Consider the following 26,884-nt stretch of genomic DNA (forward strand, 5'->3'; position numbering starts at 1 on the left):
AACAAACAATGTCCTTTTCACTCCTGTTAGACAGAATTCTTCAGTCATTATTTGAAATGTAATATGACAAATTTCACTAACATACCTTTTCCAAATTCCGATTTAAAGTGAAATGTTCCTTTGTGCTGTAAAATACATGATTTTAGTTCTGAAGATGGGATCAATTTTTCATTCTTTCCCATCCAATGTCAACATACCAAATATTGCACTAAGCCATAGCTTCCTTAGCAACACTGAAAACAATATAAAGGTTTCTGCTCTGTCCATCAGAGACCCTTGCAACCAGACTGAATTACAAATATGTAATTAGATTAAGATTGACAAAATACAAATTCATTTTGGGTCCTTGCACAAAGTGGATATCCAGGAACATGAGCAATAGGAGCAAGAGTGTACCAGTTGGTCCATGGCTGATCATCTTCTATCTCAACACACTCCTGCATTACTCCCTTAATACCTGAAAGTCTGTCGTGGCCTTGGATAAATTTGCTGAGCGTCCAAAGCTCTTTGGGGTAGTGAATTCCAAAGATTCACAACGTTTTGAACTGCTTAAAAATAACAGGTCATCCATTTAAGTTGATGAGAATCTTCTTCTCAAGGGTTGATTCTGTGGAACAATCATAATTGAATGGAAGAGTAGGCTCAAGAGGCCTGCTCCTGCTCCTAGTTCGTGTTCATATGCATGTTAAATTTGGCTTGTGTACAAGGTCACCAGGGTCCCTCTAAATGCCAGCTTCTTCAATTGTCAACTTTTAAAGATATTCTGCTTTTTCTACTTAAACTGGCTGACTACACATTTGTCCATGCAATATTACATGTTGCATATCTACCATTATATCTTTTAACCTAGTTTTCCAACATTTCTTTTAGCCAACTTGCCCTTCATGCTAATGTATTCAAAGTAGAATTCAAAACTGGTCAAATAACAAAATCCATTGTTCTCTATTCTAGTGTCACATTTTTCAGTCTATAAAGGGATATTTAGGAAGGTTAATTATTTTTGTATAAAGTGTTTTAAGCAGGCTGTTTTTGTTTAGATGCAGAATTTACTGGCGGGCTTAGAGAAATATTTAGTTAAATGGTTAGTTACAGTGTATAGTAATAAAATTTGGCATTTTCCTACAGATCATCTTTGTGTTTCCTTCTCAACAAGTATACTTATCAAATGCAGTATTATACCTGTTAAAAGTGCTGCAGGGATTCCGTTTAGTTTGAAATTGGATTGATAACTTATACGGATCCTCTTCTAATGCACTTCCTGTTATGATGGTTAGTTATTGCACAATATTGGGGTAGAACATAATTGAGTTGTTTCAACATGCAGACTCTACCGAGGAAGCTGCAAACTCACTTTCAGTTTTCCCATCTTTTGGTTCAGCCAGTTATCCCAGAATTTATTCTCCAGCTGCCAGTGGCACAACCATGCATGCACCAGCATGCTTGCTAGTGTTCCTGCTTGGAATTTCTTTGGATACTCAGCCATTAATTCTATGCCTCTTTCTTTTCATTTGCATCCCTTCAACTGAACAGCTTATGCACAATGTGTAATAAATAAGCTTTTGCAATAGTACATTTGCCGACACTTCCCCTGCCTGAAACCCTTCCCTGTAGGAACATGGGAATCAGCAGCAGAAGTAGGCAAATTCAGCCCATCGAGCCTGCTCTGACATTCAATCAGATCATGGTTGATCTTTCCCTGATCTCAAATCCACTACCACCACTCATTGGCATTTAGGCTTTTGCTATTCCTACCAAACATTACTTCTGTCCTTGCAGCCAGTGACCACCCCCATCTCTCAACAGTGAATTCCACTGATTTCCTGGCTTCCTGATCGTTGTATAAGATTGTGAGGCATAGGTAGGGTGGATAGGAAGGCAATTTTTCTATTATTAGAGGGGTCAAAAAAACAAGGGGCAGAGATTTAAGCTAAGAGGAGAGTTGAGAAGAAACTTTTGGGAGTCTGGAACTCGTGGACTGAAAGGGTCGTTGAGTCAGAAATTCTCATAACATTTAAGTAGAATTTAGATATTCACTTGTGCTGTTGTAACCTCCAGGACTATAGGCCAAGCATTGGAAAATGGGATTAGTGTAGTCAGATCTTTGACCAGTGTGAATACGATGGGCTGAATGGCCTCCTGTGCTGCAAACATCTATGAAATGTAGATTTGCCCATTGTATTTTGTAGTTTAACCAAGATTTGATGCATGCTTAGCATAATTTCCTCCAATTCTGCTCCTTAAGATTTTTTGTTGGAAACAATTGTGTATTTTGAATGGGATGTACTTCCTGTATGTTATCTGATTTAAGAATGTGTGGATAAAAAAATACTTTTTCAATTAACTTATGTATTTAATCTTGATAAAATAGTAACCGCTTTAAAAAAAGTAGCCATCTTTAGCATTGAGGCCCATCTTTGTTGTGAAATAAAGTAGGTGCATTGCAGTAATAGTTCAATTACATAGAGTTTGAGTAACCAAAGAAAAGTTGTGCTCATGTTACTATCTTGTGTTTTCATTTCAGAATTTGCTTAAAACTGGGGAGAACAGCTGGTCTCTTGCTGAGTTGGTACATGCCATGGTCCTGTTGGCACATTATCATGCATTGGCAAGCTTTGTCTTTGGAAGTGGTATTAATCCAGAGATAGACCAAGATAGAACACCAGCCATCAGCAATTTCTGTCTTTGCAATGCCAGCAATGAGAGCAATGTGGAAAATGTCATATTTACATGCAGCAGTCCTGGGGTTAGTATAGGCAAACAAGGATTCCAATTCATTTTTATTCACAGGTGTAATGTTTTAATAGACAATTGAAGTTGTTAATTACTTTTTAATTGTTTCATCCTTGGAATATTAAAGATCCTTTCTTTTAAAGAATTTGTTGTTCTGAATGGTGAAATGATAAATTGACCTTTTATTTAAAACAGCTGTTTTGGTGTTTCCTGGAATTGGATGCAGTTTTTTTTATATTTTCCCTGGGGAAATGCAATTTTCAAAACCAGCTACATAGTAAATTTGAGTGTTCAGTTCTTTGGCCCAAGGGATTTTCTCAGTTTCGTTCCTGCCTCTGCCTCTGTTCTTCTAACCATCTACATTTCATTCCCACTTAGGATGTTGGGCTGGATTTTCTGCATGTCCCTGTGGCACGTTTTGAGGCGCTAGAGGCAAACTACCATAAGCTGGTGGCAGAACCTTCTGGTCCCATTGCTATCAATGAGTTTAGTTGTTTGCAAGAAGACCCTGCTTGTGGGAACAACCAGAAAATTTCAGTTATTGTCACAGATCAGTATTTTTTTTTAACTGGTTTTGAATCTCTGCATATCTCTTCAGTTAGAGGTAAATGCAAAATGATGGAAATGGGGTGAAAAATTAAACCACAACATTCCAGATAAGAAGACTGGAAATAGAATGAGCTTAGCAGCCCTTCTAAAAATGGCAGATTCTTGACCCCATTCCAGGGGTTCAAGTCTTTTACAGTACTCTTTCAGGGTGAGGACTAGTTACGGTCCATACCCTTCATTCCCAATCTGGCCAGCTCCATTGCATGAATAAGTATGTTCTAATCCTCCACTGATTTCATGGGGTCTGGCCAGCTTTTCCAAAATTGTGGCTGTCAGCACTTCCAAGGCATTGTGAACCATATCCTGCATGAGGGAACCTTTTTGAAATCAAGTTCAAAAGGTCTGTCTTGTGGCCCTACCCTATTGGCAAATTGTGTCCCACAAACAACCCACATGGCCCCTCATGCCAAGATATGGCACTTCAATATCCATCCACTGCAGTGCAACCCCAAAGTGACAGTAGATTGTGTTTAAAGAGTTTTTAAAACAGTAATTTCCCTGTTTTAATACAATTAAAGGTGCCATTTATCCAGACCTTTTTAAAGTATCAACAGTTGGAACTTTAAGCACTTGAAATCTTATAACCACATGCAAATAAACGTTGTGAAAATGCCAGCCTAGATTATGGAGCAATGATTGTCACTCAAGCAATGTTTCCTTGTGGCTTGGGTATTTTAGTACTCTACTGGAGTTCTGGACTCTCAGCTAAGCACTCAATACAAAGTTGCTGACTGATCAGGATTTTATTTTCCTTATTTAAAAATTGGGTTCTGAATTATTTTCTATAATTTGCAGGGCGTATCTTCCAACGAAAAGGAATCCTTTGCAAAGTGTTAATCAAATCTGTTTTGTTTTAGAAGGGGCAACTTTAGGTTGGACTAAAACCTGGTGTTGTCAGACTTTTTACCAACTTTAAAAAGCCAGTGATGTATTGAAAAGTTTAGTTCTTCAGATGACATATCACATCAAGAGTTCATTTTAATTTTGACGTTTAATGTATTGGACTAAATTGAAAAGAGCCAGGGCTCCTTTATATGATCTCCAACAAAAAAAAATAGATCCAAGTGATTTTTTTTTAAAAAAAAGTTCAACCTTTTAATATAGTGCATTTTGAAAATCTTTTATAAATAGCGGGCTGTCCATAGCGATAAAAATTTCTGTCCACTATATTTTCTAAGAAATATTTAGAACTAGATTTTCATCAAAGGAGCTGGCGGGAGTTTTTCATCTCAAGGCAGGTAGCGGGAGTAGGAATAATCTGTCCGCCTTGGGAGAAAGTGCCTACAAGATTAGTATTTTCAATATGGCAGGGTGGTTGTGAGCTGCAGTCAGTCCATGCAGCAAGGTAAAAGTTCTGAGCCAGCCACAGGGACTGCTGGGTATGGGGGTGAGCTGTTTAAAAGGTGCACCTTGCTGCTGTGAAACTTGTTCTCAGTTAAAGTAAAAAAAAGGTCATCGCGGTTGTTTTGGAGGGCATGTATTTGCATAGGTTGTGGGGGGGGGGGGGGGGGGGGGCGGAGGGAAGGGAAGCGGGGCAGAGAGAGAGCATGAAGAGGATCTCTGAATTTAGCATTCAAAAGGTTCCCTCCTGCGGACTGTAGTTCATGACACTTCTGAAATGCCCTAAACCACTACTCTTTGAAAAGTTGGCCTGATTCCCATGAAGATTGCAGGGGACTAGGACGTGCCCATCTCGGCAATGAAGCCAGCCAATCGGAAGTCCAGAGTCATAACTCAAATCAATCCACACCCTTAAAAGGCACTCCCAGAAATCGGAAACCTGGGGGTTGGGGTCAGGAATCCTAGAATCCGCACCTGCCCACCATTTTTATAGGGCTCCCAAGTCATTCCAATGTGTCATATAGTCTGTAATTACCAAAGTAAAGGCCAGCTTTTGCAGATGTAACTAGCAGCTTGTGATAATGAAGTGTTGGACTCTTGCTTCATGAAAAAGTGAAGAAAATCTTTAAGCAGGGAAGTGAGGCAAGTATATGTTGACCATGTGAGGGGGCCAAGGGTTGTTGTCTAGATATTTCTTGATCACCAAACTTGCATGAAAGTGAAATAACATCTTTTTCTTAGGATTCCATCCTAGAGGTAAATAGTACTTGAAGGGAGAGCATCCCCAGTCAGAAGGTTGCTTCTGATAGAGATGCCCCTTCCTGCCCAAGATCAAACTCTCTATTTCCAGGTTTTCCACACTTGCCAGCCTTAAGGGCTGTTTCTGTCCAGCCTCAAATTTTAAGTGGCCAATTAATGGCCTCACCTGGGGCAAAAGCACGCTTCTCAGTTTTTGAACTTAAGAATCACTTCTTGAGGTGTTTGACGTAGAGTCTGTCTCATCATTTCAATTTTGGTCATGCTCAAATTATTCTTGTAGCCTCCAACAATATCAGAGGCTTTCTGCTTCTCCAGAGAGCTCCAAGAGAGAAATATCTGAATGAGATATAATTGTGGCTGCAGCATTTGGTCTAGGACCGTAACTATATCCTGGCAGTCTTCTATCAATACCTTTTTTGTCTGGTACTAATGTGGATAATGTTGTCACTCTGCCTTTGATTATCTGGACTGGTATCCTTCTCATGCCTTACACTCATGATCTTTGAAGATGATGTTGTGTCTGAGCTTGTGTTGTCATGAAGGAAGTGGAGTTATTAGCTTTCTTCCCATTGGTAGTTCTGCTGGTGAGTCCATTCTTAATGTTGTCAAATTAAGGAAGGTCAAATCTAGATTGTTCTTTTTAATAAGCATCTTGATAGTCTTTATGCCTCTCTCCACTTTTCTGTTAGTTTGCAGATGGTGTGGTGAATTTCTCACATGGTTAAATCTGTATTCTTCAGTGTTTATTTACAAACTGGATAGTTAAATGTCAGGAATACTATGTTTTGGATAAATGCAGTTTAAGGCTTTTACCACCATTGCTGTGGTTGCAGTAGGAGTCCAGAATAATTAACAACTGAAGTAAATTTTCTCTGAAATTAAACGGACCCATTCCTAGCATTTGCCAAAGTCTAGCTGGGAATATTGAATGTAGTAATAGCGCTTTAGGTTCTTGATTGGTACAAGTATGGCACATCAAAATAAGCTTCTCTTTAGCTTTTGAAATTCGAGGTTATTATATTGACTATTGTGCCTGTGTGCTGTATTTTGTCATTTTGAACGACTGCTGTGGAGTTTATGGAGAATGTCTTCACACATTACTCTGACCAGTCTGCCATTGAAGACTAGAAGGTCGTGAATGATTGTCAGATGTTTCGGTTAATGTTGTTTTCTTAATATCTGAATGCTTGGGGTGTATTCAGGTAAGCCATCCGCGCAATGTGCTGTGACCAGAATGCATTCTGTGTCTTAAACTGGACCCCTCTTATCTCTGCGCTTGTTTCTGAGATTAGCAGGGTAATTATTATTGTGGAAGAATATACTTCCACGTTAGAGATGAGCACTAAGTTTTACCTTGTAGCCCGGTCAGCTGTAGCTCTCGGAGTGCCTGCAGTTGTTTGACTTCTAGCAGGTTGTAGAGTCGTAGCACGTGACCCAAAATGTTGTCCCTCTGACCTTCCATTAGTTTGTTGATTTGTAGCAGACCAAGTTTTGAACATGCTTTCTTATTTGAGCAGGTAAATTTGCTGATTTTGCAAGATTTGTGTCTGAGGGTTATGCTGACTTGACCCTTTCTTTTGTTCTTGTAGTTTTATTTTGGTTGGCTGAATTTCAGCTTTTCAGACACTGCAGGATAAGATTGACTCCAGACCCTGTATATCCCTATGGCACATGGTTAGCACTGCTGCCTCATGGCGCCAGGGAACCAGTTCGATTCCTGATTCCCAGTTGGATCACTGTGTCCATGTGGAGTTTGCACTTTCTCCTCGTGTCTGTGTGGATTTCCTCCAGATGCCCCGGTTTCCTCCCAAAGTCTAAATGGCAGTCCAAAGATGTGCAGGTTAGGTGGATTGGCCATGCTAAATTGATCCTTGGTTTCAGGGGAACTAGCTAGTGTAAATGCATGGGGTTATGGGGATAGGATCTGGGTGGGATTGTGTGCAGACACGATAGGCTGAATGGCCTCTTTCTGCACTGTAGTTTCTAGGAATCAGAACTATTTATCAGGATTGTTGATTTCGCCTCAGAAATCTTCAGCTTCAATTGTTTCGTTCCCTATTTTGTGATTTAGTAAACCAGAAGTAGTTTCCAACAGTTTTGTTCTTTAAATGGATATTTGGACATGCAGAACTGTTTTTAAAAAAAAGTTGTCTTACTACTGAAAGCACTCAGCTCCCCCTGCTGGCCATTTTTCTCAGTGCAGTTTTATGGAACCACATTAGAAGCAATTTGAAATGGAAGAATTGTTCTTTCTGCTCCTTTTAATGGTTTTGGCATTTTTGCAGACTCCTGACTTTGGGTCTACACCCTCGACTCTGTAAAACATGCCTGATTCTGCTTCTGCCAGTTCCATCTGTCTTGCTTATTGCACAGCCTTTTCTAAAATTAAATCATCTTTAGTTAATAAGATGTCTGAGAGCGCTTTGTCGAGCACACTGACTACAGGTGCAGAATAACTGGTTTTAAATCTGTAGCTGCAGTTACTGGTTAGTCTAAATAGGTCATTGATAAATTAATAGATTCACAATCTCTGGTTTTATAGTTTATTATCTGCTCAATTATCAGATTTTTGTTAAGGCTAAAAGATATCAAACGCACCCGATGTCCTTGCAGGAGGCTGAAGTCTCTTTGATTCCTTGCCTTGCCATGACATCTGCTATGGGCCAGATGGCATGTAGAAGGTTACTGGTCTAGTGCTTTGCCCCTTTTTCCTATAAGCCTGAAGCTCTTTAGTATTTATCAATCTAGTGTCTCCAAAAGCCCTGTTCTTTGTCCTTACTTCAGACCCTTAGTTTTTCTGAAGGGCTGTGGAAGGGGTAGTGACAGCTACAATGCAAAGAACTTCACTGGTTCACTGCCTACTCTTTCTTTGCTTGGAAAGTAGAACTCCTTTCATATCAGTGTTTCAAAGCTTTTTTCCCCTGTGATTTCTGAATCCATGGCATTGGTTATTTTAAACTGTTGCCACCATGGTTTGAATTGTTGCCCTAAACTCTGTGCTGGCTTCAGAGTGAATGTGATTCCTCTTGCATGATGAGTGACTTTGACGTAACCTTTGTGAGAGGGGGAAAGTTTAAGGGAGATGTGCCGGGAAGGTTTTTCATGCAGAGTAGGGGGTGCCTGGAATTTGCTGCCAGAGGAGGTGGTGGAAACAACATCTGAGAGGCATCTGGATGGGTAATGAATAGAAGGATATGGACCAAGTAAGGGCAGAAGGTTTCTTAATTTAGGGCATGATCAGCACAGGCTTGGAGGGTCAAAGAGCCTGTTCCTGTGCTGTACTTTATTCTTAGATTTTTCTTAATTATTAATTTATGTTTATAACCAAGACCCCATAGAATGAACATTACTGTGACCTCCTTCAGAATCCTGTGGTCAGCAGATCTGATATCATGCTTATACCATCATTCACTTGTCTAATTAGCATAAACAACCCTTTATTCTACAGAAATTAACACTTTTCCTGGACAGAGATTCTACACTAATTTTCTGCAAGATCTGTTCGTCTAGGGTTTGTTTTTCCTTTCAGTATAAGCCAATACTTTCCATGAGCTTGTTTCAAGATGATATTTCTGAAGATTATTCTCTCGTGCATTTTTCATTTTTAGAATGTTGCATACATTCCATACAGTAGATATCACGTGAATGCAATTCTGCAGCTTTTAATTGAGCAAAAACTTACTGAAGTAATTTGAGCAATTGATTTCTTAATCTTATGTTGCTATTGTCCTGTAATCCAAAATAGTTCTAAAATATATATTTACTGCTTGATAGACTTCAGATTCGGTCAGTGAGTTGGAGGCTCTTATGGAGAGAATGAAGAGACTTCAGGAGGAGAATGAAGAGGAAGAAGCATCACAAGAAGAGATGGCAACACGTTTTGAAAAAGAGAAAAAAGAGAGTCTTTTGGTAGCCACTGGAGGTAATCTAAATGTTATTTGTAATCTTATGTTCATTGAATTTTAGAAAAATTGGTAATTCTGTGTCTCAGTGATCTTACCATATTGATCAAGCTTGTGTTCGCAGACTAATAGAAACATAGAACCTCCATTCCTGTTTGTAGGTTGCAACTCAAGTCAATCTGACTTTGATCCCTTAATGAAAAGTTTGCATCCAGTGAGTGGTCAACTGCTTGTCATTAGGAGACAGGAATGTATTGATTAAATAACGGCTTTTTTGGGGTTTCATATGTTACACATTTTCTGTAAAGGACTACAACTGTCTAGATTGTGTTAATTGCCAACAGTACGCCCAGCTTTGGGCAGTGAACATTGGCCTGAACATCTTATCATGACGTGTTTGAGAAAACATGAATCTCATTTTTTTGAAATTCTTTTACAGGTAAAAATGCAAATTGTACATCTTTCTCCATGTTATTTTGAGTATTCAAAGGAACAGCTCTATCTTGCAACTGTTTAATTAAAAATTTATATTACATGAGAGAAGCCATTCAGCCCATTATGCCTGTGCCAACTATTTGAAAGGTATCAACTTTGCGCCACTCTCTTGTTTTGTCCCCATGGTCCTGCAAATGTTTTTAAAAAGGATTTCTCTAAATCTCTTAATAGTCATGATTTGAGTGTGATTCAAATGCTTTTTCAGGCAATACATTCCAGATCACATCAAACTGCAAAAATAATTATTCTCCTTCCCTGACTTTAAATTTGCATCCTCATTGGTTTCTACTGGCAGAGAGATCAGTAACCAATCAAAATTGCACAGAGATAAAACAATAGCGGAGCTAGGAAGTATTGTGGTTGGAATCATTTAAAAATGAAAACAAAATGTCTTTTAAGCCATGACACTAGGTCAGCTACAGTCAGTGGTGGAGTAATCCTTTACTTGAGGTTATACAAATCTTGTTTGGAATCAGCAAATTATAAATTAAAACTTTTTAACACTGCGTGGTTACAGCAATTTTCAATCCTTATGTCAGATTGCTTTGTGGATGTGGCTTTCCCCATATTGACTCACATAGGAACAGTTTAATCATTCTAATTAAAACAAATGCACATTGTATGCTGAGGTTGACTCTTGTTTAAAACCAAACCATGTAGTATATTAGTGGCTAACTTGAGATAAATACAAAAATAGCCTTCCGTGACCCGATGAACCAAAGCAGTCCTAGATTTGATCTCTCAATTTATCTCTCAGCTAATCTGTAGGGACTATATTTTTGTTTCAGTTCCTAAGGTCAAGGGAAAGAAATATTGGGCAACTGCTGGAATTGCATGTGTCTGGATATCTGCTGGTAACAGGATGGGGATTGGAGGGGATCAACTGTATCATCTTTAATATCAAGTATCATTCAGACACTTGCTGTTTCGGCTAATAGCGAATATTCAGAGTGGCAGATAATGACTTGTAGAATTAAAGCCTGGATAATTGATACCTTCAAGAGAGATGGGATGGAAATAAAATACTTTGTGCTCTTGCCTTAAAACCAGGGTGGTTTTTCTATTTGTGTCTCACACCTTTGATTCATTGTGCTAACTGGCATATCAAAGCTAGTCATGTGTTTTTCACAATGTTTCTTTAAAAAAACAGCCTTTTGCTTGAAACCTCTTTAAAGCTGACCAAATCTTAAAAAAATGAATTATTTTCACCAAGAGATTTCTGGGGTTTAATTTAAAATAGTCTGCTTAACTAAGAATAATAGGAGAATAAAGAACACGTTGCGGCTTGTTTCATTCATACAATTTCAGCCTTGCGTTAAAGATTTGCTTTACACTGCTGACTGAAGCCTTAGTTGCAATAGGGATATTTAATTTATAACAAAGGGCCTATATTGAGAAAGTGAACAGTGTCTTGAAGCTTAGCAACCTCTTTGCTTTAGTGTTTTATCCATTGGTATAAGTATTGGGGAAGTTAGATGCAAGTATCTCTGAGGCATAGTTCTGTTTTGAATGAGGGCCAATAAAGAGGAAGTCTCAATGAAAACACAATGTTTTAGATAGGGTCCACTTTAAAGAGGCTTCAAACAAAAGATGGTGATACAATTAAGAAACGGGCAGAATCTAGAAGGTTTGGAAGGGAATTGAAAAAGGAAATAAGAGAAGCAAAGCAAGTGTATAAGAGACTGGCAGCTAGAACGTAAGGAAATCCAAAAGTCTTCCAAAGACATGTAAATAGTAAAAGGAGGACTGGGGCTGATTATGGACCAACAAGAGGAATTACATGTGGAGGCAGGGGGCTTGGCTTCATACTAAATGAATACTTTGCATCTGCCGCCTTTAACAAAGATGCTGCTGCTCTGGTCATATTGAAAGGGAATCTGATAAGGTGGAGGTAAAGGATATGCTCTCTATATTTGAAAGTTGATGATGCACCCAATATTACAGCAAGAAGTGAGTGTGGAAATCAGACTCACTGGCCATAGTTTTCAAATCCCTTGAGATATGGGGTAGTCATGATGTGGAGATGCCAGTGTCGGACTGGGGTAAACACAGTAAGAGGTCTCACAACACCAGGTTAAAGTCCCAACAGGTTTATTTGACAGTAAACGCCACTAGCTTTCGGAACGCTGTTCCTTCATCAGGTGAGTGGAAAGTTCTGATCACAAAACAGGGCATATAAAGGCACACACATTTTGCAGAATACTAATTAGAATGCGAGTCTTTACAGCTAATCTGCTATTAAAGTCTTAAAAGATGCAGACAGTGTGAGTGGAGATAGCATTAAAGCACAGGTTAAGGAGATGTGTATTGTCTCCAGACAGGACAGCGAGTGAGATGTTGCAAATTCAGGCAACTTGATACGCTGCAGGAAAAGAGGATGTCCCAAGGCATGGTACGTTGGGGAGACCATGCAGATGCTACGACAATGGATGAAAGAACACTGCTCGACAATCACCAGGCAAGACTGTTCCCTTCCTGTTGGTGAACACTTCAGTGGTCACAGGCATTCAGTCTCTGATCTTCGGGTAAACATTCTCCAAGGTGGCCTTCACAACATACAACAGCGCAGAGTCGCTGAGCAGAAACTGATAGCTAAGTTCCGCACATGTGAGGATGACCTCAGCCAGGATCTTGGGTTCATGTCACACTATCTGTAACCCCCATGACTTGCCTGAACTTGCAACATTCACTTACTGTCCTGTCTGGAGACAATACACATCTCTTTAACCTATGTTTAATGCTATCTCTACTCATATTGTCTATATCTTTAAGACTTTAATAGCAGATTAGCTGTAAAAACATGCATTCTAATCAGTATTCTGTAAACCGTGTGTGCCTTTATATGCCCTGTTTGTGATCAGAGCTCTCCACTCACTTGACGAAGGAACAGCATTCTGAAAGCTAGTGGCATTTACTACTAAATAAACCTGTTGGACTTTAACCTGGTATCATAAGGGGTAGTACCAGAGGACAGGAGAATTGTTCAGAAAAGATTGTGAAAGTAAGCCTAGCAAGCTAGTAAATTCCCGACCACTAGCTAGTAACCAAGCTAGTGGTCGGGAATCTTTTAAGAAATAACAATTATTAGTCACTTGGGCAAATGTGGGTTAATTAATGAAAGCCAGCAAGGATTTGTTATGGGAAAATCGTGTTTAACTTTGAGTTTTTGAGGTAACAAGAGGTTGATCAGAGCAATGCTGTTAATGTGGTGTATGTGTATTTCTAAAAGGCATTTTGGCACCATGCCATGCAACAGACTTGTGAGCAAATTGGAGCTCGCAGAATAAAAACAACAGTAGCAACATTGATACAAAATAGTCCAGGTGACAGGAAACTGGTGAATTTGTCTTTTCCTCAGACTGGAGGAAGGAGGTGGATTTCCCCAAAGATTGGTGTTAGGACCCTATCTCTTCCTTGTATACGTTACTAACTGACACTTTGGTGTATAGGGTGCAATTTCAGAATTTGTAGATTATACAAAACTTGGAAGCTTATGAACAGTGAGGAGGATAGTGCAGAACGTCAAAAAAAAAATAGGTTGGTGGAACGGGCAGACAAGTGGCAGATATAGTTTAATGCAGAGTAGCACGAAGTGGTTCATTTTGGTCAGGCAAATGTAAGGAGACAATACAGTTGTATCCTTTATTTTGTACAAGGGAATGCAGGAGCAGAGGGACCGGGTTATGTATGTGCATAAATCATTGAAGTTGACAGGACACATTTAGAGAGCAGTTAATGAAGCAGACAACGTCCTGAGTTCTGTCAACAGGGACATTGGGATTTTTTTAAAAAAAGAGTTAGTTAAACCTATTTATAATGCCACACATTTTAGGCAGGATGTGAAGATATTAGAGAGGATCCAGTAAAAAATATCATGAGAATGGTTCCAAGGATGAGAGAGCTCAGTTACATGGACAGATTGGAAGTTGGGACTGTTTTCCTTTCGAAGAGGACGTTGAGAGGAAATGTGATGCGTAAGAACATAAGAAATAGGAGCAGGAGTAGGCCATCTAGCTCTTTGAGCCTGCCCCGCCATTCAATAAGATCATGGCTATCTGTCGTGGCTCAGTTCCACATTCCCGCCCTCTCCCGATAACCCTTAATCCCCTTGCCTGCCAAAAACCTATCAACCTGTGTCTTAAATATATTTAGCGAGGCAGCCTCTACCACTTCAACAGGCAGAGAATTCCAGAGATTCACCACCCTTTGAGTGAAGAAGTTCCTCCTCAACTCCGTTCTAAAAACCCCCCCCCAATCCTGAGGCTGTGCCCTCTAGTCCTACTGTCTTTTCTGAGCGGGAAGAGCCTCTCCACCTCTATCCTATCCATCCCATTCATCATCTTATACGTCTCAATGAGATCTCCCCTCGTTCTTCTAAACTCTAACGAGTACAAGCCTAGCTTATTCAGCCTCTCCTCATAGTTCAACCCCCTCAACTCTGGTATCAACCTAGTAAACCTCCTCTGCACTCCCTCCAAGGCCAAAATATCCTTGCGTAAGTGTGGTGACCAAAACTGCACACAGTACTCCAGCTGCGGCCTCACCAGTGTCCTGTACAGTTGCAGCAAGACCTCCCTACTTTTATATTCAATCCCCCTCGCTATGAAGGCCAGCATCCCATTCGCCTTCCTGACCACCTGCTGCACCTGCAGGCTGGGTTTTTGCGACTCATGCACAAGGACCCCGAGGTCCCTCTGCACCGTTGCATGCTGCAGTTTTTTGCCATGTAAGTAATAGTCCTTCCTGCCATTATTCCTACCAAAGTGGACAACTTCACACTTGCTAACATTAAATTCCATTTGCCCCAGCCTATCTATATCCTTCTGCGGACTTTCCACATCCTCAGCACAATTTGCCATTCCACCAATCTTGGTGTCATCAGCGAATTTCGACACCATACACTCGGTTCTCTCCTCCAGATCATCTATATAAATGGTAAATAGCTGAGGCCCCAGCACCGACCCCTGGGGCACTCCACTAGTCACCAACCGCCAATCCGAATAGCACCCATTGACCCCCACTCTCTGCCTCCTATTTGACAGCCAATCCCCTATCCATGCTAACACCCTACCCCCAACTCCCCCAACTTTCAGAAGGCATTTGATACAGGTATTCAAAATCCAGCGTCTGAGCAGAGTAAATAAGGAAAACTGTCCCCATTGGAAAACCGGGGAACAAGATTTAGGTTAATAAAGAAGCAATGGTGACATGAATAGATAAATCCTACAGTGCAGGAGGAGGCCATTTGAGTCTGCACTGACCACAATCCCTAACCCCATGCATTTACCCCAGCTTGTGCCCCAACAAGGGGCAATTTAGCATGGCCAATCCACCTAACCTGCACATCTTTGGGAGGAAACTGGAGCACCAGAGGAAAGCCACGCAGACATGGGGAGAACGTCAAACTGCACACAGTGACCCAAGCCAGGAATCGAACCCTGGTCTCTGGCGCTGTAAGGCAGCAGTGCTAACCACTCACCAAGCCGCCCTAAATTGAAGAAAACATTTTCACACAGCAATTGGTTAGAATCTGGAACATTTTACCCAAGAGTATGATGATAATAAGGTCAATTGAAGTTTTCAGAAGGGAATTGGATCATTATATGAAAAGGAAATAATTGCAGGACTATGGGATCAAATCAGGGAAGTGCCACTAGGTGAATTCTCCTTCAGAAGGCTAACACAGCCATGATAGGCTGAATGGCCTCTTTCTGCACTGCAATTATTCCATGACTGAGACATTCTGGCCACAATTTTGTAAGGGATCTTAATTTCCTAGGTACCAGTAGGCTAGTAATGCTCAAACAGGTTTTGAGTTAAGGTTGAAATGTTATAGACGTAATGTTTCCTTGTAGCATGTTACAGAAAATACTGGAGGAGATTACTGAGGATGTGGTTCAGTGTGTGATCCTGAGATTCTATTGGGCCCTCGTGGTTAGTCGGCAATGACCATAACATTCTAGTTAATACTACTGAAAATATAAGGCTAGAGAATATTACTAAAAAGAGAGACATGTTGGAACTTGTCACGCACTGTTTAGGACAAATGCAAGAATGCCAAATTTCAAACTGTCATAATTTTATACTGCAGGAGAAGGGTGCTGATTACTTGGCAAATGTGTATAATTAGCATCATTAAATGTACAATCTTTGCTTTGATTCAGGCACTTCTGCAAATCGGTAGTCAGTTTTGATCCATCACAAGGTGCAAGATAGCAAGGACCTGGATGGGACAGCTGGTGCTAGTTGGCGTCTTTAGTTACCAGGATAAGCTCGGTGACTAAGACTCTTTACGAGAGGAAAGTGTAAGCCTATTAATGAGAAAGGAGTAGATTCGTAAGTGGGTAGGTTATTAGTGCTGGATAGCTATAGGAGAGAACTAGAAGATATCAGTACAAATTATAAAACAATTAGTTTAAATGTGATGCTTAAATGACCTAATTGAGCATTTATCCATTTGAAAGGAAGAACATTTAAATAGAGATTTTCTTGCCTCGGGCATGAGCTGATGCAGATCCTGTAGCAATTAAATAATTTGTCAACTTGCGCTGTGAATAAAACCTAAACAGTAATATTTTTGCTTTTTCTTTGGACTAACTGATGCCCTTTTTATGTTTGGTAAGCCAGACTATATAGCCATATCACTTATTTGTCATGCAGGTTGTCCAAGGTTTATGTAACATTATGTATGTCTCAAAAACAGAAAAGGCTGGAAAATCTCAGCAGGTCTAACAGCATCAGTGGGGAGAGAATAAAGCCAACATGTTGAGTCTGTATGACCCTTTGTCAGAGCTTTTATTTTTTATTTAAATACTCTATCCATTCAGTTTATTTTCAGTTTACAAAGAAAGTTCATGAAGTGTTGACAATTGAAAAATTCCATGTGACTTTGACATTATAACTGCTTGCATTCTGATTGGAAAAGGTTTTCTCTGCAGGTTTCTGAACTCTTCCTATCAGGCTGTAATGAGGTTAGGAGCCCAGGCTGTCGGGAAACATCACTTGCTGTGATTTGTCCATTTAGTAGCTTACTGTTAAGGATTTTGGGCACTTTGGTCCCAGCTTGAAAGCAGCAACGAGATGCAATTCAAGGAAAGTTGGCTGGGAGAGAGGTTACTGCAGCATCCTGATGAGCGGAGGGAACCTCCATGAGCCTGTCTGAAGCGCTGGTCAGCCTGGTCTCGCGCTCGCTCGCCCCCGCCACCCTGGAAGCAGTGGACTTGAAAATCTCCATTGGCCTAAATTAACAGGCCTTAGTAGGCCTTAATTTGCTTAATAGTTCACTCACCTTCTCCCCATATTGTTTCTAGGAAAATGATTTGTGCTCTGGCTAGAGCCAGGGAACTGGCACACAGGCCTGCAGAATGAAATTTCATACTTACTCCCAATAGGGGCTATTGTTAACATATTTTTGACAGTTTGGCCAAATGTTTATTTGGAGCCACAATCTGTAACATAAGGAGTAAATAGTCAAGGTAGTTAATTAAGACTTGACAGTAATTTCTGTCCATTCCCTATCAGAATGAGAAGGTCTTCTGAAAAAAAACTAATGTATTGACACACTATAATGCTGCAGTGTCTGCTAAAGCCTGTGGTCTTGATGCCAAAAAGTAGATCTTGTCTCATACTTGATCATTTGTGACTTATTCCAGGCTTGACCTAATAAACATTTGTATAGCCAGAGAAGATCTGTCTTACTTGTTCTGGTGGTTTTCTGTAATGGGACTTTTGATAAACAGCCAGTTGTTAGCTCAGTTTAGTGGTAACACTGACCATTTGGAGACAGGAGTGGCAACTACTTCACTGCAGTACTGAGGCTGTGCTCCATTGTCAGAGATGTCAATTCTTTTGGATGCAATGTTAAACCTAAAGTCTTAATTTAAGTTTATTTATTTGTTACAAGTAGGCTTACATTCACAGCACAATAAATTACTGTGAAAATCCCCTAGGATAAACTAGTATCTGCCAGAAATGTTCCAAGGTATATTTTGAAAAAAGCCTCTCCTGGTGTCCTGACATAGGTTCATCCTTTAGCCACAAAACCACTGGAAATAATCATCTTGTTGAGACCTCACTGTTTGCTTAAATAAACAAAAACACTTCAAAATTAGTTAAATTTCTATGAAGCTGTTTGGGGCATCTCAACGATATAAAAAAGACCATACAAATACAAGTTTGTCTGCCTTCCTTCAAAAGGAAACAATTGGAAATACCTGGACAACAGCACTGGGATATCTGGTTCACCCATCTTAACTACTTATGTTTGGTATAACAGTGAGCAGCAGGTCTATAGAGACAGGATGTGCATTTTTTAAAAATTGTATACTCTCCTTTTACAATCCTGTTTCCTGTGGATGGTTTTGACCCAAATTGTACAGGCGTGTCAAAAACTTGGGAAGGGGTCACTACCAACCAGCAATACTCAGCAATGACCTGCTCATTGACACTTGGTTTGGTTTCTGCTAGGGCCACTCAGCTCCTGATCTCATCTGCAGCCTTAGTCCAAACGTGGAAAGAGCTGAACTCCAGAGGTGAACTGAGAGTGACTGCCCTTGACATCAAGGCAGCATTTGACCAAATATGGCTACTTGCCACATAAGTGCTGGGCAATGGCCATCTCCAGCAAGAGAATATCTAGCTATCTCCTTTCTCATATTACAATTACTGAATCTCTCACCAGCCATACCAGGGTATAAAATTTGCATCTGTATTGAAATCACTAGACAATGTTCTAGGCTGGTCTCTGTAAAGAGTGAGTGAGATGGAAATCTATCTCATAGTCTTTAGCACCTGTTGTTTATTTGGAACGTCTGTTTCTGATCAGTTCTGCTACCATTAACATCCATATGGAGACAGTCTTGCCATGTACAAGTTACCATTGAGAAACAGTTTCAACACTCCTCCTTGCATCCCTGTTCTATGTACGCTTGGAAAATACATATGAAACTGATCATGCTCAAATGGCTGGACTCTGTATATAGAATCAGAGTCAGAGGTTTACAGCATGGAAACAGGCCCTTCGGCCAACTTGTCCATGCCACCTTTTTTAAACCCCTAAGCTAATCCCAATTGGTCATATCCCTCTATACCTATGTAACTGTCTAAATGCTTTTTAAAAGACAAAGTTGTACCTGCCTCTACTATTACCCCTGGCAGCTTGTTCCAGACAGACTCCACTCTGAGTGAAAGAATTGCCGTCTGGACACTTTCGTATCTCTACCCTTTCACCTTAAACCTACTCACTCTAGTTTTAGACTCCCTTACCTTTGGGAAAAGATATTGACTATCTAGCTGATCTTTGCTCCTCATTATTTTATAGACCTCTAAAAATCACCCCCAGCCTCCTATGCTCTAGAGAAAAAAGTCCCAGTCTATCCAGCCCCTCCTTATAACTCAAGCAACCAAGTCCCGGTAGCATCCTAGTAAATCTTTTCTGCACTCTTTCTAGTTTAATATCCTTTCTATAATAGGATGTCCAGAACTGTACACAGTGTTCCAAGTGTGGCCTTACTAATATCTTGTAAAACTTCAAGATGCCTCAACTCTTGTATTCAGTGTTCTGACCGATGAAACCAAGCATGCTGAATGCCACCTTCATCACTGTCCATCTGTGACTCTCCTTTCAAGGAGCTATGAACATGTACCCGTAGATCTGTTCTATAACTCTCCCCAATCCTTTACCGCTAACTGAGTAAGTCCTGCCCTAGTTCAATCTACCAAAAATGCATTACCTCGTATTTGTCTAAATTAAACTCTATCTGCCATTTGTCAGCCCACTGGCCCAATTGATCAAAATCCTGCTGCAATCGGAGATAACTTTCTTCACTGTCCCCTGTGCCACCAATCTTGGTGTAATCTGCAAATTTACTTACCATGCCTCATGTATTCTCATCCAAATCATTAATATAAATGACAAATAACAGTGGACCCAGCACCGATCCTTGAGGCACATTGCTGGTCACAGGCCTCCAGTTTGAAAAACAACCCTCTATAGCACCCTATGACTTCTGTCAAAAAGCCAATTTTGTATCCATTTGGATACCTCACCCTGGATCCCATGAGATTTAACCTTATGCAACAACCTACCATAGAAAATTACAGCTCAGAAACAGGCCTTTTTGGCCTTTCTTGTCTGTGCCGAACCATTTTTTTTGCCTAGTCCCACTGACCTGCACTTGGACCATATCCCTCCACACCCCTCTCATCCATGAACCCGTCCAAGTTTGTCTTAAATGTTAAAAGTGACCCCGCATTTACCACTTTATCCGGCAGCTCATTCCACACTCTGCATGAAGAAGCCCACCCCCCTTAATATTCCCTTTAAACTTTTCTCCTTTTACCCTTAACCCATGCCCTCTGGTTTTTTTCCTCCCCTAGCCTCAGTGGAAAAAGCCTGCTTGCATTCACTCTATCTATACCCATCAAAATGTTATACACCTCTATCAAATCTCCCTTCATTCTTCTACGCTCCAGGGAATAAAGTCCAAACCTATTCAATCTCTCTCTGTGACTCAGCTTCTCAAGTCCCGGCAACATCCTTGTGAACCTTCTCTGCACTCTTTCAACCTTATTTACATCCTTCCTGTAACTAGGTGACCAAAACTGTACACAATACTCTAAATTCAGCCTCACCAATAAGAATGTAACCTCACCATAACACTCCAACTTGATACTCCAATTTATAAAGGCCAGTGTACCAAAAGCACTCTTTACGACCCTATCCACCTGTGGTGTCACTTTTAGGGAATTCTGTAGCTGTATTCCCGGATCCCTCTGTTCAACTGCACTCTTCAGAGTCCTACCATTTAGTCTGTACGTTCTACTTTGGTTTGTCCTTCCGAAGTGCAATACCTCATACTTGTCTGTGTTAAATTCCATTTGCCATTTTTTTCAGCCCATTTTTCTAGTTGGTCCAAGTCCCTCTGCAAGCTTTGAAAACCTTCCTCACTGTACACTCCACCTCCAGTCTTTGTATCATCAGCAAATTTGCTGATCCAATTTACCACTTTATCATGCAGATCATTGATATAGATGACAGACAACAATGGACCCAACACCAATCTCTGCGGCACTCCACTAGTCACAGGCCTCCACTCAGAGAAGCAATCCTCCAGAACTACATTCTAGCTTCTTCCATTGAGCCAATGTCTAATTCAATATACAACCTCCCCATCTATACCTAGTGACTGAACCTCCCTAACTAACCTCCCATGAGTGACCTTGTCAAAGGCCTTGCTGAAATCCAGGTAGACAACATCCATCGTCTTCCCTTCATCCACTTTCCTGGTAACTACATGCAGTACCTTGTCAAAGGCCTTGCTAAAGTCCATGTAGGCAACTTTAACTGCACTGCCCTCATCTACCTTCTTGGTTACCACTTCAAAAAAACTCAATAAAATGTGTGAGGCATGATTTTCCATTCATAAGACCATGCTGACTGTCCCTAATCAGTCCTTGCGTCTCTAAATGCCTGTTGATCCTGTCTCTCAAAATACCTTCCAACAACTTACCCATCATAGATGTGAGGCTCACTGGCCATTAGTTCCCAGGCTTTTCCCTGCAGCCCTTTTTAAACAAAGGCACAACATTTGCCACTTCAGTCTTCAGGCAGCTCACCTGTGACTATTGATGATTCAAATATCTCAGCTAGGGGACCCACAATTTCCTCCCTAGCCTCCCACATTGTTCTAGGGTACACTTCTTCAGGTCCTGGGGATTTATCTACCTTGGTGCACTTCAAGACTGCCAGCACCTCTTTTTCTCTCATATGTACACTCCTCGAGACATCACTATTTCCCCAAGTTCTCTAACATCAATGCTTTCCTCAACAGTAAATGCTGATGAGAAATATTCGTTTAGCATCTCACCCATCCCTTGTGGATCTGCACATAGATGACCTTGTTGAACTTAGAGGCCCTACTCTCTCCCTTGTTACTCTTTTGCCGTTTATGTATTTGTAGAGGCTCTTTGGATTCTCCTTTGCCTTATCTGCCAAAACAATCTCGTGTCCCTTTTTGCCTTCCTGATTTCTCTCCTAACTCTACTCCTACACCCCCATGTGTTGTGTGTATCACTTGTATGTAGCATGTATGAAATTTTTGTTTTCCTGCCACACAAATGTGGTCCGTTATCCAAACACTGATTTTTTTTATCAAATGACAACATTTCTCACCAGTGTGGAAAGGTGGCATTGCACATACAAAATGTACAACAGTGGGAGAAATAAATTAGCTTTTCTGCATTATGTATTTTTGATGTGTTAGTAAATTTTGAAAAGGTTATTTACAAGTCCTTTTGGGCTTAAAACAATGCCTGGCTTAAATATGATTTAGAAGATTCAACCAGATTAAGAGGTGTTTGTTACCATGATCAAAATATTATGAGATGGCAATAAAGTGAATAGGATGCTGGCTAACATTGCTAAATCAGTTATGTTCACATCTGTAGAAATTATTTGTTGTTCTGCAGTGTGTTAGTCAGGGTTCAATTGCTATTACTGTATACAGTTGTTGTCATGTCATAAAAGCCTTTAAAACTAGAAGGTATTTCAGATGCAGGTCAATCTATGGTATCAGGTGGAAAAAAGCTACATTAGTTCTCTTCAACCTCAAAATACTTAACCAAATTAATTATTCATGTACCATAACATAAAACGCCGATTTAGGGTGGCCCAGGACAAATTTCGGTTTGGTATCAGGAAGTATTTCTTTAGGGAATGAAACTGTTTTCCAGAAAAGGTAGCTGAGGCTTGAGCACAGAGCTAATCTTCAAAACTGCTCTAATTGGAAGAGTATACATTGTGAGTATTGTGAAATGAGCATGTGGAACTCGGAGAAAGAAATCTTTTGTGATGACAATTCTCTATCTACAACATTACCACTAAAATCGGTTGACTGTTTTTAAAAAGATTACTTCTGATCTGAAATTTGTAAATTGGTGCTAGTGTTGCTTAGATATACCTTAGCATATGAATTATTAATGACTGCATGGTGGTAAATTGACATCCGATGACAAAAGTCAGGGAGTCTGCCTTTATTTTGCCCATCCAGCCTAAATTTTCAACAAACCTTCCTGTTCTGCTATTGTTTTGTTTTTACCATAGGAAGAGGCTGAATTTGTCCTTCATGCTTACATTACTTATGCATTGAACTTAATGACCCAACAGCTTATGAAGATGAGTTGATTCCAACCTCTTACACGTCACGATATGTAGACGACCCAAGCTTTGGGTATAAAGATTTTGCCAGACGAGGAGACGATCACCTTCCTACATTCAGAGCACAGGTACTTTTTCTCCGAATTGAGAACGATAAAAATGGAGCTCTTGCTTTTATTTCGCCTTTTGAATCAAAAGGTGCAGTTTTGATCATCTTATATAGGAATGGAGTTTCCAGAGTCATTATTAGTTAACAAGTGAATAGATGTTCCATATTCAGATCAGGTTTCCTTGTATAGTCCCTTTTCCTCTTGAAAAAAAGCTTTTTTTTTTCAAATTTGTAAGAACAATCCTTTTGGAAACCCGACCGATTTATAATGTTAAACGCTTATACACCATCCTGGAAGCCTTAATTCTTAGTTGTTCAAGAATGAATCCAAAATAAAAGGAATTTTTCAGGCATGGTAAAGACTCATCTTTATCAAAAGTCAAGAATAGAATAGGGCCAATTGGGACTTCAGTGAAAGCACTTGTAAATGCATTTAGAACGTAGAACCCTACAGTGCAGAAACAGGCCCTTCGGCCCATCGAGACTGCAACGACTACAATCCCACCCAGGCCCTATTCCCATATCCCTACACATTGACCTGCTAATCCCTCTAACCTACACATCCCAGGACACTAAGGGGCAATTCTATCATGGACAATCAACCTAACCCGCACATCTTTGGACTGTGGGAGGAAACTGAAGCACCTGGAGGAAACCCACACAGACACGAGGAGAATGTGCAAACTCCACACAGACAGTGACCCAAGCCGGGAATCGAACCCAGGTCCCTGGAGCTGTGAAGCAGCAGTGCTAACCACTACTAATGGCAGAATAATTCCAAATGTAACTACAGACATTTGGTCATGGCCCATATTTTATCACAGTTCAAGAATGGCAACTATCCTATATTTGTGCAATGAACAGTGAATCATTGCAAAATTTAAAAAAAACCATTTGCTAGGTGCTGATCCATGGATTTTGCACCATGTGGTGAGTGAGTGAGACTGACACCAGGAAAGTTGCTCTTAGAGAGCTAGCGTGGGTATGACTGGTCAAATGGCTCCTTCCATGTTATAACCACTCTAATTCTGTATAGAAGAACTATATTGTTGTAGATATTCTGTTGTCTACCACCAATCATATTGAGCTCACAATGCCAATAACAATGTCAATGCTGATAGAATCATAAATATTATTTGGTCCATTGCTTCTGCACCATTCTCTGACAGAGCATCTTACCCAGAATCACACCTGTCCTATTCCTGTAGCTCCATATTTCCCCCACTAATCCACCTAGGGGCAATTCAGCATGGCAAATTCAACCAATATGCACATCTTTGGACTGTGGGAGGAACACAGTAAAAAGTCTGACAAAACCAGGTTTTAGTCCAACTGATTTATTTGATAATAGACTCACAAGCTTTCGGGGTTAGCCCCTTCGTCAGGTGAATGGAGAGTTCTGGCCTCAGACAGAGCATATAAAGCACGGACAGTTTAGAGATTACTGATTAGAATGTGAATCCTTACACCTAACCTGCTGTTCAAGACCTGAAGTGGCTGACAATGTGAGTGGAAGGAGCACTGATCACAGGTTACAGAGATGTGTATTGTCTCCAGTCAGTACAGTAAGTGAGGTTTTGCAAACCCAGGCAAGTCACGGGGGTTACAGATAGTGCGACATGAACCCAAGATCCCTGTTGAGACCGTCCTCATGTGCGGAACTTGGCTATCAGTCTCTGTTCAGCGACTCTGCGCTGTCGTGTGTCGTGAAGGCCGCCTTGGAGAATGCTTACCCGAAGGTCAGAGGCTGAATGCCCGTGACCACTGACGTGTTCGCCAACAGGAAGGGAACAGTCTTGCCTGGTGATTGTCGAGCGATGTTCACTTCAGGTCTTGAACAGCAGGTTAGGTGTAAGGATTCGCATTCTAATCAGTAATCTCTAAACTGTCTGTGTTTTATATGCTCTGTCTGAGGCCAGAACTCTCCATTCACCTGACGAAGGGGCTAACCCCGAAAGCTTGTGAGTCTATTATCAAATAAATCGGTTGGACTAAAACCTGGTGTTGTCAGACTTTTTACTGTGTTTACGCCAGTCCAACGCCGGCATACCCACATCAAGTTGCCATCAACAGTACTGGAGTGAAATCAGTTGTTTTGCTACTACAATAAGTGAGTGAACATAAGTTTTTAACTTCTACTACAATTTTTGTATCAAGTCAAAGTATGATAATTCCATCATCTACCATGTTATTTGTGTCAGCCACTGCTCTGTTGATAACATGCTTACCTCAAAATCACAAGGTTCTACACACAGTCCCACTCCAGTGCTTAAACACGACAATCAAAGCTGGCATCCTATCTGTCTGCTTGAATGGTTGTAAAATGGCTTTATTTATCCCTGGTGTTCTGGCCAGCATTTACCCTCAATCAACATCAATGAGCAGATAAACTAGTTATTAACAAATTGCTGTTTGTGGGATTTTGCTGAGTGAATATTGTTTGCCAAATCTCTTGCATTACAACAGTGATTAGATTTCACAAAGTACTTCATTGACTGAAAGTGTTGTGAATAGTGCAATTTTCCCCCTTGGTTTATTTCTTGTTTTCATTGAAGTGTTATGCACAGTCTATTATTTAACAGACTAATAATCTAATATTCTTGCCCAATATAAATATTCTGATTCACTCCACTAAGAATTCATCAGTAGACAGGGAAGATTGTATCTTGATCAATTACCTTGGGTAAGACTGAAATTGGGAGCCACTACACTGTTTAGAGAAATCACACATTTAAACCTGCTGTAAACTATGGCAAATTTCTTCTTTTAAAAATCAAGATTTTTTAAAGTGTAGATATTTCCAGTGCCAGGAAACAGGAACAAAACTAATATACTAAGTGTTAATTATTGACCCCCTGTCTAACCATACCCTGCTTGATTTATTTTCAACCCTGTTACCTTGACTAAAGGAAATAGTCTATATTGCTACCCATCTTTTCTTCTTATTCCCCATATGGACTTCTTGGGATATCAATCTCTCTTCTACTGTAGGATTACTCCTGGGAGGACCATGGTTTCTCTCTCGTTAACCGACTTTATTCCGACATTGGTCAACTACTGGATGAAAAGTTTCGTATGGTCCGCAACTTAACGTACAACACGATGGCTACGCATGAAGATGTGGATACGACCATGTTAAGAAGAGCTATATGGAACTATGTTCATTGCATGTTTGGCATAAGGTAGAGCTTTGTATCTGAAAGTGAAATGCAGCATCTTCAAAGAAATGGCATTTGACTTGATGTTTAAATATTCTTTTAGCAGGAGTTACAAAAGTTGGGATGAACTGTGAATAGTGCAAAACAAGTGAGACAAAAGCTCTTAACTAAACATTTTTAAAATTGACAAGTGTACAACTAAAATATTTAACTATCATGTGAGTGAATAGTCCTGATCCAATTTATATTCTGTTCCCATATCTCTTCACATGCATTTCTTACAGCCATCATCTAGCCTAATCTTGAATGTTGCCATACCTCCTACTTCAGCCATTAGTCCTGGAAGTGAACACACATTTGCAACTCTATTTGTGCCTTTCTGTTCAAAATGTCTTGTATCTTGTCCCCAAAGTCTGCTATCTACAATGCCATTCTTTGAAGATTTTAAACTCCTCATGTTACATATTTTATAATGATAAAAGCTCCAATATTTCAAATCTGACTTCATACCAGGCAATATCCCAGTGAATCTGATTATAGTTATGAAATGCCTCCATATTCTCCTGATATGGAACCCAAAAGTACATACAATGTTCTAAGATCTTAAGATTTTATATAGGCTCAT

The 26,884-nt window shown here is 40.2% G+C and overlaps 1 protein-coding gene across 1 annotated transcript in view; it reads left to right on the forward strand.

Annotated features, from left to right (window-relative positions):
- The window catches only part of LOC145348909 (sestrin-3-like), an 89,244-nt gene that overhangs the window by 56,958 nt on the left and 5,402 nt on the right, over window positions 1–26,884 (forward strand). Inside the window, exons 5-8 of the mRNA XM_080196974.1 lie at window positions 2,522–2,743; window positions 9,214–9,361; window positions 23,002–23,120; window positions 26,093–26,283. Coding sequence (XP_080053100.1) covers window positions 2,522–2,743; window positions 9,214–9,361; window positions 23,002–23,120; window positions 26,093–26,283 — 680 coding nt within the window. The remainder of the gene's footprint in view (window positions 1–2,521; window positions 2,744–9,213; window positions 9,362–23,001; window positions 23,121–26,092; window positions 26,284–26,884) is intronic.

Source organism: Carcharhinus amblyrhynchos, chromosome 10 (genome assembly GCF_965287045.1).
Source record: "Carcharhinus amblyrhynchos chromosome 10, sCarAmb.v2.hapA, whole genome shotgun sequence".
In the NCBI taxonomy this organism is placed as follows: domain Eukaryota; kingdom Metazoa; phylum Chordata; class Chondrichthyes; order Carcharhiniformes; family Carcharhinidae; genus Carcharhinus; species Carcharhinus amblyrhynchos.